This window comes from Amaranthus tricolor, chromosome 11 (assembly GCF_026212465.1).
Source record: "Amaranthus tricolor cultivar Red isolate AtriRed21 chromosome 11, ASM2621246v1, whole genome shotgun sequence".
NCBI classification, from domain to species: Eukaryota; Viridiplantae; Streptophyta; class Magnoliopsida; order Caryophyllales; family Amaranthaceae; genus Amaranthus; species Amaranthus tricolor.
In genome coordinates, this window is record NC_080057.1 from 26990321 (window position 1) to 27007723 (window position 17403).

At 35.6% G+C, this 17403-nt stretch overlaps 1 protein-coding gene across 1 annotated transcript; it reads right to left on the reverse strand.

Moving 5' to 3' along the window:
* Positions 1 to 1279: 1279 nt before the first annotated feature.
* On the reverse strand, positions 1280 to 13446 carry LOC130827852 (uncharacterized). Its single transcript, XM_057693722.1, has 5 exons — positions 13083 to 13446; positions 11034 to 11967; positions 10765 to 10860; positions 10543 to 10679; positions 1280 to 1729 (listed from the first exon to the last, which is right to left on the reverse strand). The coding sequence occupies exons 1-5, from the start codon at positions 13325 to 13327 to the stop codon at positions 1543 to 1545; spliced, it is 1599 nt and encodes a 532-aa protein (XP_057549705.1). The 5' UTR covers positions 13328 to 13446; the 3' UTR covers positions 1280 to 1542.
* Between the last annotated feature and the right edge of the window lie 3957 nt (positions 13447 to 17403).

Genomic DNA, 17403 nt, shown 5'->3' on the forward strand with positions numbered 1-17403 from the left:
CCCAATATATTATGTTATAACCACACTTGCTTTTATTAATTTTCCCCAAACAGTAGATATTGTTGTCTTCTTCAACATCACTATTTACACAATTGATGAAGCTTAATTTAAAAAAAATCAGAAAATTGTAAACCCAACTAATATATAACACAATCAACCTAAAAAAAATGAAAATGAAAGCTTTAAAAATAAAAATGATGAAGTATAAATACATAACTTTGATGGTTTTGCAAATGTTGAAGAAGATAAATAGAAAATAAATAACAATGGAGTTTGAGAGAGGAAGATGGAGATTGAAAACCACAAATAAAGTTTGAAAGAGGAAATGAGTAGTTTTGTCAGGAAAGAAAAAAAAGGAAAACTGAAAATAGAAGTTAAAAATCATTATTTAGAATGTTTGGTTATTTTTTTTAAAATTTATAAATTGGGTTGGCCTGAACTTGAAACGTCTTTTGTAAAGACGGTCTCAAGTAAGAATTTGTGTTGCATGAATCGATTTTGAATTGCCCCTTTTCTTGTTAATGGATGGTCCATTTATTTCAAATCACCTTATTTTAACAACTTGATTCGGCATAGAGTGTATTATTTAATTTATACACTAAAAATGTGTATGAAAACAATATATTGTCCAAATTTATACACTGAAAATGTGTATCAAAACAATATATTGTCTAATTTACTCACTGAAAATGTGTATCAAAACAATATATTGACTAATTTTACACTGAAATATGTGATTCAATAGTTATGAGTAGGACTATTTTTTAACAAAAGGTTGAGAGCAGGCCTCGTCCAACGTATTGGAGATAGGGTATACAAAGTCGTACAATGTATATTTTTTGTTCCTTTTTGCATATTTACTTCACGTCATCTCATTAGAATAAAACACAAATTTAAGATGAAAATTTCCTCGTTTTTATAACAGGTAGTCATTTATAATTTTTTAAATTATAAAATTGGCTCTTTATTTGTCTAAGTCAATATTTGCTCGAATTAATAACAAGCAAATCTTTTATTGATTTTTTTGATTAAGTTGTAGATAGCTTGGTGTTAGTAGCATTGAGCAAATTCTGACCATAGGCTCAGACAAGATGACACATATTTGGGAAATAGTTCTTATGATCACCTATTCAACTCTACTTCATTGGATTAGAGGAGAGGATACTTCAAACCAATGGACCAAATGGAAAAAAAAAAATTGAAAATAGGGAGTCGGAAAGATAATATTAGCTTTAATAATGTACAAATATGCAAGCAAATCATATAAGGCCAACTTAAATGCATTCAAGAAAATCCTGCAAGCTTTATTGCACCAAGCCCGAAAACAATAAGTGTCCTTTTCCAGATTAGTTACAATAAAGCCATAACTGGCGAAACGGCCTCCTCCTAATGCTAAAGTCTATGCTAATCTTCGTCCCTGTATGTACAATAATACACCAGATCAAGGATGAGCAAGTAAAACTCTTTGCTATAAGCAAGAACGAAGTAACCTTAGGGAGCAGATAATCAGAGAAACAGTTGCTGCTCGACAGTCAGCACCCTTTACTCTCGCTTGTCCTCCTCTAGTTCCTCCCTAACCCCAACGAACACATGATCTGTTGAGCTTGATCCTTTTCTCTCTTTCCTTTCAAGCTTACTCGCCATATCAGCAGCAATCATGACTCCACTACTTGTTAGTGCAACACCCTCTTCGTCAAAGTCATCGCCTGAATCTTCCAAATAAGCATACCTAAAAAGAAAAAAAAAAAATAATGTGGTCAATAGTTGGATACCTGCGTTTTACACTTCCCCAAAAAAGCAGATGGAGAACAGAGAGGAGAATCATCATGGTATTATAATAAGCACCATCTTTGGACATAAATTCTCAAACTGAATGCAAAAAAAAAAAAAAAAAAAAAAAAAACTGGCGATCAGAGAGATAACAAGATTTCAAAAGCAACATGGACTCAAGAATATGACATCTCTTGGCAGGAATCCTCAACATGAATCCAAATCACATAAGTTTACACAACGTTAAATTAACTGCTCATTTGGATGACTGGCATATTATAAAGGCAGCAACTCCAAATTAGTCAAGGAATACCAAGCGTATTAATGGGGAATACAATTAAGATAGTCATTCTGCAGATAGATAGTTGGTGAAAGTAAATGCAGGTTGCTACCAGTTTGGTTCTCACAGGATCAGCTTAATAGCAGACATCTATAGCTAAAAATAGGTGATATTCTATGTGCTAATCATGATGGCTTTATGAAAGCAGAAAAAATGCTGAAGGTCTTGATTTACCACATTCAAATATTCACATAGATTTTCCCTACAGAAGCTACAGGCTACAGCAGCAAGGACACAATCAATGCATATTGTTAGCACGGCACGGCTTACAGTCGCGGAAACTCATAATATAAACAGCCTCCTCAATGTTGACAAGCACAAGGTGGATTTTAAAACATCCATAAAGTTAAGCACGTTTACACCATCCTCATCCCCCAACCGCAGAAAGGAGGACGAAAGATATCTTGATAACACCCCATCAGAATTCAGAGCCACCCTGTCTGAAGAACTCCAGAACCACACTAGGCCATAGCCACATAAATTATCCATTCCCACACAACAATGAACCCAAAGAGAGTGGGGTAGACCATTACCACACCTTAATCCAAGCACAACCATCTCAAGACCTCTCCTCCTTACCATCTTTAAAGTCACTGTCCAACTTATCGGCAGGTTGACTAGCTTTGATCTTTGTTCCCGTATAAATAGTGTGCAAATTTTAGATCCATAACGGATGAACTGGCAACAGCTAGAGAGCAAGTTGTTGCAAATGCTACTAAAAATAGATGAGTGATATTAAGGAGATAGAAGATTCGCAAAGAACTTGATATCAATTTGGCCAAAAATCGACTCGAGCTCTTTATAAAATGTCAAAGCTCAGGTAGAGCTCGACTCAAATAGGATCAACTCGAGCTACTCAAGGAGTAAAAAATCCAAGCTCGATGTGACTCATCTCATTAGTACCCTAAATATAGTGACTTTTTGGGAAGAAAGAAATACTATGGACAAATATGCAGCTAAGTCAAAGACAAAAGGACTGCCAAAGCACTCACCACAACAGGCTTGAGCTTGACCATCACTGATCCAGAATAGAAACTCAAATGAGGAACCCACTTTTTTGTCAGGATTGAGGTCCGAATGGGGTTGTTCGGGTTTACAGAATCAGATAATGAGATACAATTGCAAAGCATAATATTGCACAAGAAATTTGGAAAAAAAAGTTGGATAATTCCTTTCATATATAAAAAGATATTCAAAATTCAACAATGAATGATGAATCCAATGTAGTTTGTAATTTATACTCAATAGATATCTAATACTTCATTTTTCAACAACCGTATGATACAGAGCAAGAAGTGTAGAGTGTAACAGATTTCAAAATGTGCATCATTCCGAATCCTTCTAGATATGTTCATGTCAATTCATACAAATGGTCCGCTTTTTAAAAAATACACCAAAGGTTTTAAACAAAAATATTGGACTTTACAGAAACCAAAATAGAGTACAGTTATATCATCCATCTGTCCTGACATCTCATCTCAAGTACTACAGATGACATAATGTATGATTAAAAGACCCTTTAAGACAACTAAATTTTTCCTTACCATCATACGGTGTAGGAAGGGAAACTTGAGGAAGTCCACACAACAAAACAGAATTAGAAGGTGGATTTATCCCTCAAAACATCTTGGATAGTTTGCTATAGTTTCCACTGGAGGGAGCATTTGATGGCCTCTATGTAAAATATTTTCGAAGAGTTCCTTTCGTGCTCAATTTGAACCTTAGAGCTAGGCTTCCCAAAAACAGCAACCAGAACTCATGGAAAAAGCCAATCTAGTTTGCAGGACCAAGGGCAGGGAATATATATTGGCATGTGTTATGAATGGTGTGACTTGAGTGCACATTTGATGTGTACATTCATGTGTGACTCTTGGGATGGAATCCCATGAGTGTGTAAATGTAGGTGTTTGAGTTGGTAACTTAATGTGTATGTGCTGAATGTGGAGATTAAGTGTGATGATTCGATGCTTGAACTTAAGTGTGTTTATGAGTACTTAAACATGGGTGTTATGGAGTATGTTAATGAGGTAACGAATGAACATAATGAGGTTGTTTGGGAGTTCAAAGGTTGATCCTGCAGTAGATGCTCGAACTAAGCTAAACCGAGCTTACCATTGCCTTGAACGAGCACGTGAAACAGAAAGAAACCGTGGGTACTGGAGGAAGTGCTCGAACGTGCGGATGAGGGCTCGAACGAGCATCAGAGATCAGAATGCTACTGGTTTGTGTACTGCTGAACGCTCGAACGAGCGTCCCCTGCTGCTGGCGCCTTGGATTCTGTTTTCAGTCGATTCCTTTGCTAGGGGCTGTTACATGTCGATTAATTCTTGGCATTTATTATGTACTCTCATTAAGTATAATTAGCTCTATAAATAGTGAGCTCATTAGCAACCTAAACACATCAAACACATAACCCCTAAGCCAAACACATAGCTTTTGTTTATCTCTTACTCAATTGATATACTTCATTTGTAAGAGTGTTTTGCTCCATTGAAATAATATAAACAAGCAACTACACACCACGGAGGACGTAGCCATTATTGGGTGAACCTCCTTAAATCATTGTGTCATTTTTGCAATTTTATTTTTCGTCAAACGTTTGATCGTTCATCAAAGTTCTTTACATCGCATCGATCTTGGAAAATATTTCAATTGGTGTCAGAGCCAAGTTATTGTTATGGTGATTAAGAAGTCGTTGGTGAAACATGTCCACAATGAAGCATGACATAAAGAAGTTTAATAGAAGTGTGAACTTTGGTTTATGGCAAGTCAAAATAAGAGCCATTTTGATTCAAAATGGTGTGCAAATGGCCATTGATGGTGTAGACAAAATGCCGGAAGGAATGACCGCGGCGAGATGGGAAGAGATTGATACGAACGCACTATCGGCAATCCAATTATGCCTTTCCAATGAAGTGCTAAGAGAGGTTGTTAAAGAAACTAAAACCAAAGGGATATGGGAGAAATTGGAATCACTCTATATGGCCAAGAGTGTTACCAATAGGCTACTTTTGAAGAGTAGACTCTACGATCTATGCTTGGAGGAAGGTAAACCTTTAAAACCTCACTTAGATGAGTTTTATTCCATTGTTATGGATTTGCAAAACATAGAAATCAAGGTTGATAATGAAGACTTGGCTATTTACCTCTTATGTTATCCACCTCCATCTTACAAGAATTTTAGAGAAACTCTACTTTACGGTAGAGAAAACTTGAGTAGTGACGATGTGAAAAATTCCTTGACTCAAAGGGATCTAATTAATACACAATTATCATAAAAATCACAGAGTGGCTCGGGTGATGGATTATTTGTGAGAGGGAGGACGCAAGAGAAAGGTTCCACTAGTGAGGGTGGAAACAAGGGTAAAGGAAGGTCGAAGTCACGGGGGCCTAACAAAAATAAGACTTACAACTATTGCAAGTTTAAAGGCCACATCAAGAAGGATTGTTGGAAATGGAAAAAGAAAAATGCTAGTGATGATGGGGCTACGGACGCAACTAGCAATGTTGATACTAGTTACGTGAATGATAGTGATGATGGTGGTGTTTTAGTTGCCACACATGGGTACAAAGATAGTGATGAATAGATTCTTGACTCGGGGTGCACATTCCACATGACGCCCAACAAAACTTTCTTCCAAACATTTGAAAGTGTTGATGGGGAAAATGTGATAATGGGGAACAACACAACATGTAAGGTGGTTGGAGTTGGGAGCGTAAAAATGAGAATGTTTGATGGGATGGTGAGAACCTTGACCGATGTGAGGTATGTTCTGGGTTTGAAAAACAATCTCATATCTTTGGGTACTCTTGATAAAATCGGGTGTAGAATCACTAGTGAAGATGGAGTTATGAAGGTTGCTAGAGGATCACTTGTTGTGATGAAAGGGAAGATGAGTGGAAGTTTGTATGCTCTTGAAGATTCAACTACCTCCGGCTCGGCGAATATTTCCTTAAACACAATGTCTGATGATGAAACAAAGCTTTGGCATTTGAGATTTGGTCACACGGAAGAAAGAGGTATGTTTGAATTCTCTATACAAGGTTTATTTGATGGAAAAAAGTTCGGGAACCTTAGGTTTTGCGAACATTGTGTTTATGGGAAACACAAGAGGGTTAGTTTCAAACCCGCCATACACAACACTAAGGGGATCCTTGACTATATTCATTCCAATTTGTGGGGGCCTTCAAGAAAGCCCTCTCTTAGTGGTTGTAACTACTTATTGACCTTCATTGATGATTTCTCAAGAAAAGTTTGGACAAAAATGAAGTATTTGGTGTTTTCTTAGAATGGAAGAAAATGAAAGAGAAAAAGACCAGTAGGAGCATCAAGACCTTGAGAATCGATAATGGTCTTGAATTTGTTGATAATAAATTTCTTCAATATTGTGCTAGTGAAGGTATTGTGAGACATAGAACTTGTGTAGGGCGTCCTCAACAAAATGGTGTTGTGGAGAGGATGAACAAAACATAGTTGGAGAGGGCTCGGTGTATGCTAAACGAAGCCAAATTGGGAAAGCAATTTTGGGCTGAAGCGGTGGCTACGACATGTTACTTGATTAATCGCTCACCACATACTGCCTTGAAATTCAAATCACCACAAGAAGTGTGGTACAACATTCCGGTAAATTATTCTAGTCTTAAAGTCTTTGGTTGTCTGGCTTATATTCATGTAAATGATGGAAAGTTAGAACCTAGGGCTAGAAAATGCATTTTTGTAGGATATGGAGTGGGTGTAAAGGGGTATAGGGTGTGATATAATGAGTCCAAAAGAATAATAACCTCTAAAGATGTTGTGTTTGATGAAAAAAGCATGTTAGTCTCTAGTGAAGAAAAATTCATTAGAAAAGATATTGTTGATGTTGTAAATCCCATTGATGCCAAGAGGAGGTTCAACCTCCCAATATTGATGAAGATGAAAATAATGATGATGTTCAACAAAGATCTCCTCCTTTGTCCACAACAAGGCTAAAGAGAAAGATTGTGGCTCCAAGGAGGTACATTAAAGAGTGTGATTATGTTGCATATGCTCTTAACATTGCTAGCGAAGTCGAAGGGTTGCATGAACCAAGTACGTACAAGGAGGCTATGGCCTCAAATGACTCAAGCAAATGGTTGATAGCCATGAAGCAAGAGATGGAATCACTTGCAAAGAATGAAACTTGGGATATCATTGAAGCACCAAAGAAAAAGAAGATCGTTAGGTGCAAGTGTATATTCAAGAGGAAGGAGGATCCTTCTAGTGGTGTTCCTCCCATCTACAAAGCAAGGGTAGTAGCAAAGGGATACTCTCAAAGTGAGGATGTCGATTCACATGAGGTATATTCACCGATCGTGAAGCACTCTTCTATAAGAGCACTACTAGCTTCAGTGGCAATGGAGGATTTGGAGTTGCATCAATTAGATGTGAAAACGGCGTTTCTTCACGGTGAGCTTGAAGAGGAAACTTTTATGAAGCATTCGTAAGGTTTCGAAGTCGCCAGTAAGGAAAGTCATGTGTATGGGTTGAAGTAATCACCAAGGCAATGGTACAAGAGGTTCGATTCTTTCATGATTTCACATGATTTTGTTCGAAGTTCTTATGATAGTTGTGTTTATCTTAAGAAACTTGAGAATGGTTCTTTGTAATATTTGCTCTTTTATGTTGATGATATGCTAGTAGCATGTAATTCTTTGTTTGAGGTGGAGAACTTGAAAGAGTTGCTTTCAAGTGAATTTGATATAAAGGATCTTGGTGAAGCCAAGGAGATTCTTGGAATGGAGATTTTGAGAGACTGGGCTAAGGGTGGATTATACCTTAGTCAAAGGAAGTATATTGAGAAAGTTGTGCAACGCATCTCCATAGATGATGCTACAGGTGTGTCTACTCCTCTTGCCTCTCATTTCAAATTATCCAAGAGGTTGTGTCCACAAACAAAGGCGGAAGAAGAGTAAATGGTAAGAATCCCATACACTAGTGTCGTTGGTAGTGTGATGTATGCCATGGTATATTCTAGGCCTGACATAGCTCATGCGGTAAGTTTGGTAAGTAGATATATGTCTAATCCGGGGAAGGGACATTGGGAGGCACTTAAGTGGTTATTGAGGTATTTGAAATGTACTTGTAATGTTTTTCTCATGTATGGAAAGGATTCAAGCGAGCTAATCGGGTTTTGTGACTCAGACTATGGAGGTGATCTTGATAATAGAAAATCCACAAGTGGATTTCATGTTCACATTGGGTGGTTCGGCGGTAAGTTGACAATCATCGTTAAAAGATGTGGTTGCTCTTTCAACAACCGAAGCGGAGTACTTAGCCGTTGTCGAGTCATTCAAAGAAGCAAAGTGGCTCAAAGGTCTTGTTGGTAAGAAGTGCAATAAGGTGTGTTCGGTAAGTGTGCATTGTAATAGTCAAAGTGCAATTCACTTGGCTAGAAATTAAAATACATTTCATAGAAGGTCCAAACACATTAATATCAAGTAAAATTTCATCTGGGATGAAGTTGAGCACAAAAGGGTGATTTTGAAGAAAATTAATACTAAAGATAACCCGGCCAACATGATGACAAATCCATTGCCTACAACCAAGTTTGATTTGTGTGTTGACTTAGTTGGTCTAGCTCCTTGCTTGAAGTGATGCCCTTTGGGGCATATGAGGTGTGTAGGTTATTTTAAGCTTGTTTATATTCTTGTAAGATGAAGTGGATTGATGAATGCTTTGGCTTGGATGAACTCAAGTCAAGGTGGAGATTGTTATGAATGGTGTGACTTGAGTGCACATTTGATGTGCACATTCAAGTGTGACTCTTGGGATGGAATCCTATGAGTGTGTTAATGTGGGTCTTTAAGTTGGTAACTTAATGTGTGTGGAGATTAAGTGTGATGATTCAATGCTTGAACTTATGTGTGTTTATGAGTACTTAAACATGGGTGTTATGGAGTATGTTAATGAGGTAACGAATGAACATAATGAGGTTGTTTGGGAGTTCAAAGGTTGATCCTGCAGTAGATGCTCGAACTAAGCTAAACCGAGCTTACCATTGCCTTGAACGAGCACGTGAAACAGAAAGCAACAGTGGGTACTGGAGGAATTGCTCGAACAAGCGGATGAGGGCTCGAACGAGCATCAGAGATCAGAATGCTACTGGTTTGTGTACTGCTGAATGCTCGAACGAGCATCCCGTGCTGCTAGCGCCTTGGATTCTGTTTTCAGTCGATTCCTTTGCTAGGGGCTGTTACATGTTGATTAATTCTTGGCATTTATTGTGTACTCTCATTAAGTATAATTAGCTCTATAATAGTGAGCTCATTAGCAACCTAAACACATCAAACACATAACCCCTAAGCCAAACACATAGCTTTTGTTTATCTCTTTCTCAATTGATATACTTCATTTGTAAGAGTGTTTTGCTCCATTGAAATAATATAAACAAGCAACTACACACCACGGAGGACGTAGCCATTATTGGGTGAACCCCCTTAAATCATTGTGTCATTTTTGCAATTTTATTTTTCGTCAAACGTTTGTTAGTTCATTGAAATCTTTATCGTTCATCAAAGTTCTTTACATCGCATCGATCTTGGCAAATATTTCAGTATTGCCACGACATTAAGTAGCTCAAGGGTGATTGGACAAAGTGAAGCAATAATATTATAATTAGTTGTTGCCAAAGATCTGTAAGACTTTGTTTAGGCTTCAAGTGAAAGAGGAGGACAGCTTCGATACCCAGCATTTGCACAATGAAGTAGACAAACATCTAGGGTTCAGAGATGGGAAGAATAATAGCCCAATTCCTAATTTCCTATGCTTCTTCAGCCAAGCAGTCCCTGTATTCTACCTTAATATAATCACAATTTCTCTAGGTTGTGACTCTTTGTGATTCAAAACTTTCACTAATATTTTAGAAACAGGATCAATTTAATCCAATCCATACATAATCAGCGGAAATGCATACATTCACATACTGACACGAGCATTCTGAAAACAAATGTACACTACACACAGGAAAGACGCAAATAACTCATCTACTATTTGAGAAACTTAATTTAAATGTAGAGAATGGAATGTGGACAAACATCAAAAGGAGGGAAGAAACAGTAGCAATGAAATCCATTTTACCTTAATCTTGTATAGACGATCTACAGCAAAAGACAAAAGCTTACAATATTATTTACGTATACTAATTTTTGCTCTGAGTTTGTCAAAGCAAGAACAGCTTTTGATCCTGCTTCAGTTGATATACTACTCCAGCACTAGAGGTATTCAAAGAGCAGTGACAAGTAGACATTACATGCAGGTATCATGTACCCAAAAAATGGACTTTACCTTCCAATATTTGTTAGTTGTGACCCACCCACATGAAAAATGTACAAATCAATACTTTAGGTATAGCTCTAAAATATCTATTAAAATTAAGATTTCATCAGACTAACAGAAAGTAAGTCTCATATACCTTGTAGGATTGCGAGAAGGCGCCCACAGAACACATATCACAGCTAAAAGAGAGTATGCAAGCAAAGCCCAAAAGGCAGGAATGATCCATGCAATTCTCCAAAGCTCGCTCAAAGGATCAGTTGCATTAAAATACAACTGTAATAAAGGCAGAACATAAAAAATTAGGTAAAGAGCAATGTCTTTCTTTCAACAAGGATAGGAACAAGTAAAAGAGCAATACCTCGTAACCAATCCACGCAATCGACAGTATCACAAAAATTGCAAGGGAATTTGTATATTTCCGGTAGAGCTCTAACTTAGCCACACTTCTACGAATCTGATATCAAAAATTACTCAAGATAGATACAGCTAAAGTGATAAATAGTTATTCAAATATATACATACATATAACATAGAGGGAGAAAGAGACTGTAGTACTTATAAGTGTCTATGGAAAAGCTTTTGAGGTTGACATTGATTAAACTCTCTAAAACAAGTAGAAACATATACCTGAAGCTTCTCCAGAGTCTTTGAAAGCGATGAGAAGATCCATAGAATGAAGCATGTGTCCAGGAACACAACAGGCAACACCAGAACTAGCTTCGTATTCCCAGAGAAATCATTAATATTTCCCAAATGCTCATACAGTTCAAGTGCTTCTGAAGCCAAAAAGTATACAGCTCCAAAAAGAAGAACCTTCGATGTGATAGCTCCTAATGTTGGTTTGACAACACCATACCCCATGGAAACGACCAAAAGAAGAAGGCGGGAAACAGTCTTCTTCACAGCAGTAAAGGTAACCGCCCACATAGTGACCCCCATAGGTCGAACACCAGTTGCATTTAGATTTGAATAGTCAAAATACCATAATGTCATTTCAAGCATACCAAGGGCAATCACTGCTGTAATGTGATAATGCAGCTGTGTAATATCTTTCCAGAACTGAACAAACCGCAGTAGCCAACACAGTCCTAACAAAAGATACGCTAAAGATATGGAGCCATAAAATGTCATCAAAGGAATCATTTTGCCTGGCAAGTAACCATTTGGGTTCTTCCAAACAGTTCTTCCACTTAGTGTTGTACCCTTTAGTGTCGGATCACAAAACATAAAGTACAGATAATACATTCCCGTGCTGTTAATCTCAACAGACTGGAGAGACATCGAGGCTGTTTGACTCTTTGCTTCAAAGAAGATCTTGATCCGTTTTGGCCAATCACGATTCTCTGGATTTTTCTGCATTATAACCTCACCAACCTTGCAATGTCCCTCACTTGCTAGGGTTTGGTTACAACAGATTGCATCAGTTTTAAGATATGTTCCACCAATCCTTTCTCGGTCTTTCACCTCAACTATGATAGCTTCAATAGTACCAGTTAATTGCTGCCACCCATTCTGCTTTTCTGCTGACTCTTTTGTTCTTGTAAAGATGATGGATTCAAATCTGGATGAAAAAAACCCAGAAAATAACATTTTACTTAAATACAAAGTCTATAAAAGTGGCATTACAAAAAATGCCAAGCATACAAAAACACATAGGATTCATCAACTCTACCATAAAACGTGAAAAGCAGCAGATCTAAAACCGCAAGTACATTTGAAAAACAATTTAATATTACATAGAATCATGGGCAACTAAAACCAAACTCTAATTAAACATTCACACTCTCTCTTTCTCTCCCTAGGCCATATTTCTATTCTCAACTGCAAATATTAAACCAATATCTAATCTTAGGATCCATTCAACAACATTTTCAGTTTTATGTTTTTTGTCATTGAAAACAAAAACAGATTTTTGTTTCAGTTTTCCATTTTAAAAACAGCACAAAACTTGTACAAATAAAGGAAAAAACAGATTCATCAACGCGAAATGAGTAGACTCAAGTACTACGCTGCGCCTCGAGTCTCTGAGGCGTTTTTCTGGTCACTTGGGTGCGCCTCACGCCTAGGTGCGCTTTTAAAAACAAGTTCTTCCTCATCTCTTTTTAATTCCCCGAGTTCAAACTTTCTATCTCTTTTATCGACTAGCCAATACTAAGTCGTTGCTCATGCCCAAAGCATTTTAGACCATTCTATTTCATCAATTCCTCAATATGCAACGCCTAAAGCTTTTTTTATGTCATCGTTTGGAATTCGGAAATCTATCTCTCAACAGCATTTCCACTGTTCTCATCTTCCAACAATTAACCTTTCTAAAAGATGATATACCAGTCTACCTAGCAAAAATAATACTCCATCCTAAATTACATTCAACAAGTATCAAGTCTATTTCCAAATGCTGGCAATGCTACTGATTGCTGAGCACGAAGAAACAACCTAGTCGAGAGACATAATTTCAGTATTTTACCGCCATAATAGGTCTCAAAAGCAATCCATAAGTACTTAAGTAGACCTTTTTAAGCTAAACTACAATTATTCACCCTTAACACTTTCTATAAAAAAATCTCAAAATATTCATCATGAAATTCAAATATAATACCTTACAATATCAATCCACGATCGTAATCAAGAAGATAAATAAACTAATCAGCAAAGCAAAATTTTAAAAATTAAAAATACCTGATAAAAGACCTGCCTTTATAACCATTTTCGGAAGGAGATGAAGAAGAGTGATCAGAAACCTTAGAAGCATAGAGACCTTCACTACCGCCATGGAAGAAGAAGGCGTTAGATTGAGGAATGAATTTTTCATTTCTGTAATCGTGAATTGAACCTTGAACTAACTCAATTGAATTGAAAAAGATGATCATTAACCCTAAGATAAAACGTAATCGTAATTTTACCAGAAAATCTCTCTCCTCCATTGTTAACGTTTTTAGTTTCTCTCTCTAGAAAGTAGGGAGCAGGGAAAGAGACAAGAGAATCATTGGATCAACATTCAACACCGATGACAATGAAATGTGCCTAATTTTTTAGTTTGATGAAAAATGAGAAAAAAATTGATAAAAAATTAATTTTAATTATATTTCATAATGGAGTACGCCTTTTAATTTTATTGTGATAAAAATTTCTATCAATTTTTGTTATTTATTTATTTTAATCACTAAAACATTTTGCATCAACAATTTTAATAAGATGATAGATAGCTAATTGAGCATTATACCAATATAAATTGTAGATAATTTTATGTTCTTATATTAATGGAGTATTTAATATTACATATTGCATATTATATTTATCGTGTTAATTTAGATGCACTTATATACTACCGAGCACCAGTTACTAATAGAAGTATACTTTTTCTCTATATTTTCATTAAAAAAAGAAATTTTTTTCGTTGTAAATTTAGTCAAGTAGAGAAAATATGAATGAGTTTTTAAATAATATTGCTAGTAGTGTTTTATGTAGCAAAAGAATGTTGTTAATAATGGGTTGGAGTTAGACCTGTCAAACAGGTCGGACGGGTCGGGTCGTATAAAAATATTTTCGGGTTCGGGTTGAACGGGTTTAAAAAATTACGGTTTCGGGTTTAGACTACCTCGTTTAAGACCCTAAGTTGTCGGGTTCGGGTTGACCCAACGGGTTTTGCACTTTTTTGAAAAAATAATTTACGTCAATGATAATATATTAATATGTACCTATTACGATAATATTTTAGTATGTACCTATTACGATAAAATTGTAACTTATATAGAGTACATATCAAAAGTTGCATGAAACAGAAAATAAAATTAGTTCAACAAAGTATGACAATTACAATTTAATAAACTTGGTCATAGTCTACTATTTGATAATCTAAGACAACATTTACTAAAAATCATCATCTTCAAGAATTTCAATTCCGCTCTCTTCTACGCCGATAACTTGAGGTTCTTTGTTTGGATCCCGCAAAATCGGAATTTCAACACCGTCTTCAAGAGAATTGTTATCTTCACACAAATAAAAAACGAACTATTTAATTAGCTATGAATCTCTTTATTTCTCAAAATGCAAAAAAAGAAAGACAATTTACCATTTTCAACATCATATCCATATAGCCAACTTCGGGTTGTGACCAAAGTCTCGGCACTCTCCGGTAGTAAGGAAGCTCTCCATTTTGTTAGTATCCTACTTCCCAAGCTAAAACTCGACTCGGAAGCAACAGTAGTAATTGGAATACTTAACAAATCTCTTGCCATACTTGCAACTTGTGGAAACCTTTTAGCATTATCCTTCCACCAACCAAGAACATCCAAATCCGACAAAGGATCCAATTTATGCTCACCTAAGTAGTCATCTAGTTGTGTTCTACCTTGAGAAGAAGAATTCTCATAAGATGAAAACGCCTACAAAACAAGAGAACTTCTATTAATAATTATTGAATAACAAATTTAAGTACAACATAATATCAAAAGGTTAAGAATGAAAACTTACAGTAAGACTTGCATTCCCGCTTCCAACTCTAGTACAATCAAGGGGAGAAATATCAACTTGTGAATACTCTTCAAATAGCTTGAAGAGACTTTCTTTCACTTTCTCAGTCTTATATTCAGCACTTCTACCATCTAATTGCACAAAACAAAACTTCACATATTGAAGTTTTAAGCGAGGATCTAAAATGGCAGCCATGGAAAGAATCATGCTATAGTTTTCCCAATACTTATCAAATTTAGCCTTCATGCCCTTCGCCATATTGCTTATCGACTCATCCTCAATATTACAATAACTCAATATGAGAGACTCAATTGACCAGACATTCATCAAATACAAGTTTGCTGTTGGATAATTCCTTCCCGAAAATTGCTTGGTAATAAGGTCAAATGGCCTAAGTAGATCACAAATTTTTGCAAGTCTAGACCATTCTTCCTCAGTTAAAGTAGAAGTTGATGTATCCGATCTTCCTAACCTAGAGAAAACAACTTTGTATACCAAAGCCCTTTGAATCATCATGAATGTAGAATTCCACCTCGTTGGACAATCCAACAAAAGACCTGTAGAACAATCCAAACCAACTCCAGAAACACATTCAGCAAATTTCATTTTCCTAGCTTCCGAAGAAGTCCAATGTCTAACCAATTGCCTAATTTTACTCAAAGAATCACTAACACATTTCAATCCATCTTGAACAATCAAGTTCAACACATGAGCACCACAACGAACATGAAAATACTCACCATCACATGGCAAGCTACCAAAAACAGAAAGACTATCTGCCAACAAGTCTTGCATATTATCATTGCATCTAGCATTATCTAAAGTAATGGAAAATATTTTCTTATGTATTCCCCATTTTTTCAGATTATCAAGAATAGTATCATGTAACACTTGAGCATTATGAGGAGGAGGAACATGACAGAAATTAAGTATCTTGTTGTGCAACTTCCAATTCTCATCTATGTAATGAGCAGTTAAAGAAAGGTATCCTTGACCAACAATTGAGGACCACATATCCGATGTCAAGCAAATCTTTCCAGGGATAACATGTAATGCCTTTTTTAATTGTTTTCTCTCCCTTTGATGAATTTTAATAGTCCAATTCCTAGCTGTATTTCGACATATTGGTTTACAATTTTCATTTAAATATGTATGGATATCCCTATTCCCTTCATGCTCAGCAAAAGTGTAACTATATCCATGCCTAATGATAGCCAAAGCAACCTTTTGTTTGTACTCAATAGGATTGTATTTCAAAACAGGCTTAGCTTTTTTATCTAAGAGCATTTGACGAATATCACAATTATCACGAGCTTGACAAGATTCAGTGTGACGTCTAAAATTAGTAGTACCATACATTGAGTCGGCAAAGATAGGTCCTTTATTACAATACTTACAGTAAGCTCTTGGCCTCTTATCAGCGAATTCATCACCATCGAAAGTATTGTAATGGTCCCAACAATCTGATGTCCATTTTCTCTTGCGAGTTCCGAATGTTGGAGTAGCTTCTTGCCCAATGTTAGGAGTCTCAACATCTGTTCCATAACTTCCATCTGTTCCAGGATTGTTACTATCATCATTTGGCTCAACTCCTACAAAACAATGTAGATTACAGGTTCATTATATTAGCATTTGGGTCTAAAAGTGTCATCATTTGCCTTTGAAGTTTGATTTATGCAGATGTTGATCAATTTTAATTGTTTAGCAGAAGTTTTCAACATTTATTGAACTTCCTTTCAACTTGTCCTCATTGATAATATAAACTCCATTATTGTTTTTCTATAATCGATCTTATAATATATCCCATTAATTTCTACTTTGATCAAATGAAGATGTTGCACAAAAAAGTATTTAAAAAATAAAATTGTAATAAAACAAAAAAAAAATAACTAAAAAAAAATAACTAAAAAAATAACTAAAAAAAAATAAAATTATAATACTCCTATTTCATTCATTGATTCTAATCACTCCCATTTCCCCACCTAATTTGTAACTTAGAAGTTACTCTACTAAATACTAATCTTGTTTATAGGAACAAGAACAACCAAACAATTATCTTCTATACCCCATGAATATGATATCAAAAGGAATCAAGTAATATGTGACAAAAAGGCAAAAAATTTGTTCAAGCATTCTTTATTCTGTTTAGATAAATATTTATTATTTCCTTTGAGTTTATTTTTCTAGTTTTTTGTTTCACCCATAATTGATTGTTGTATCTTTATTAAGGTTTCATAAGTTTTTTTTTTTTTTTTTTTTTTGAAACGAGATTTCATAAGCTTTAACATATTTTTAACCCAACGTAATATAAACAAGTAAAAAAGTAAAATTTTCAAATAGGAGTTTGTTAATTTTTCATTTGATTAAAAAAATTAGTTAGCTGAAAAGTAATTTATCAAAAAAAATTTTCAACAAACTTTGGTATTCATTTATAGCTTTGAGATTTATGCAAAAAAAAAAAAAGTTTTTTATGTATGTTTTTGGAATTTCTTTTATAATCTTTAGTTTACTATTTATAGGAAAACCA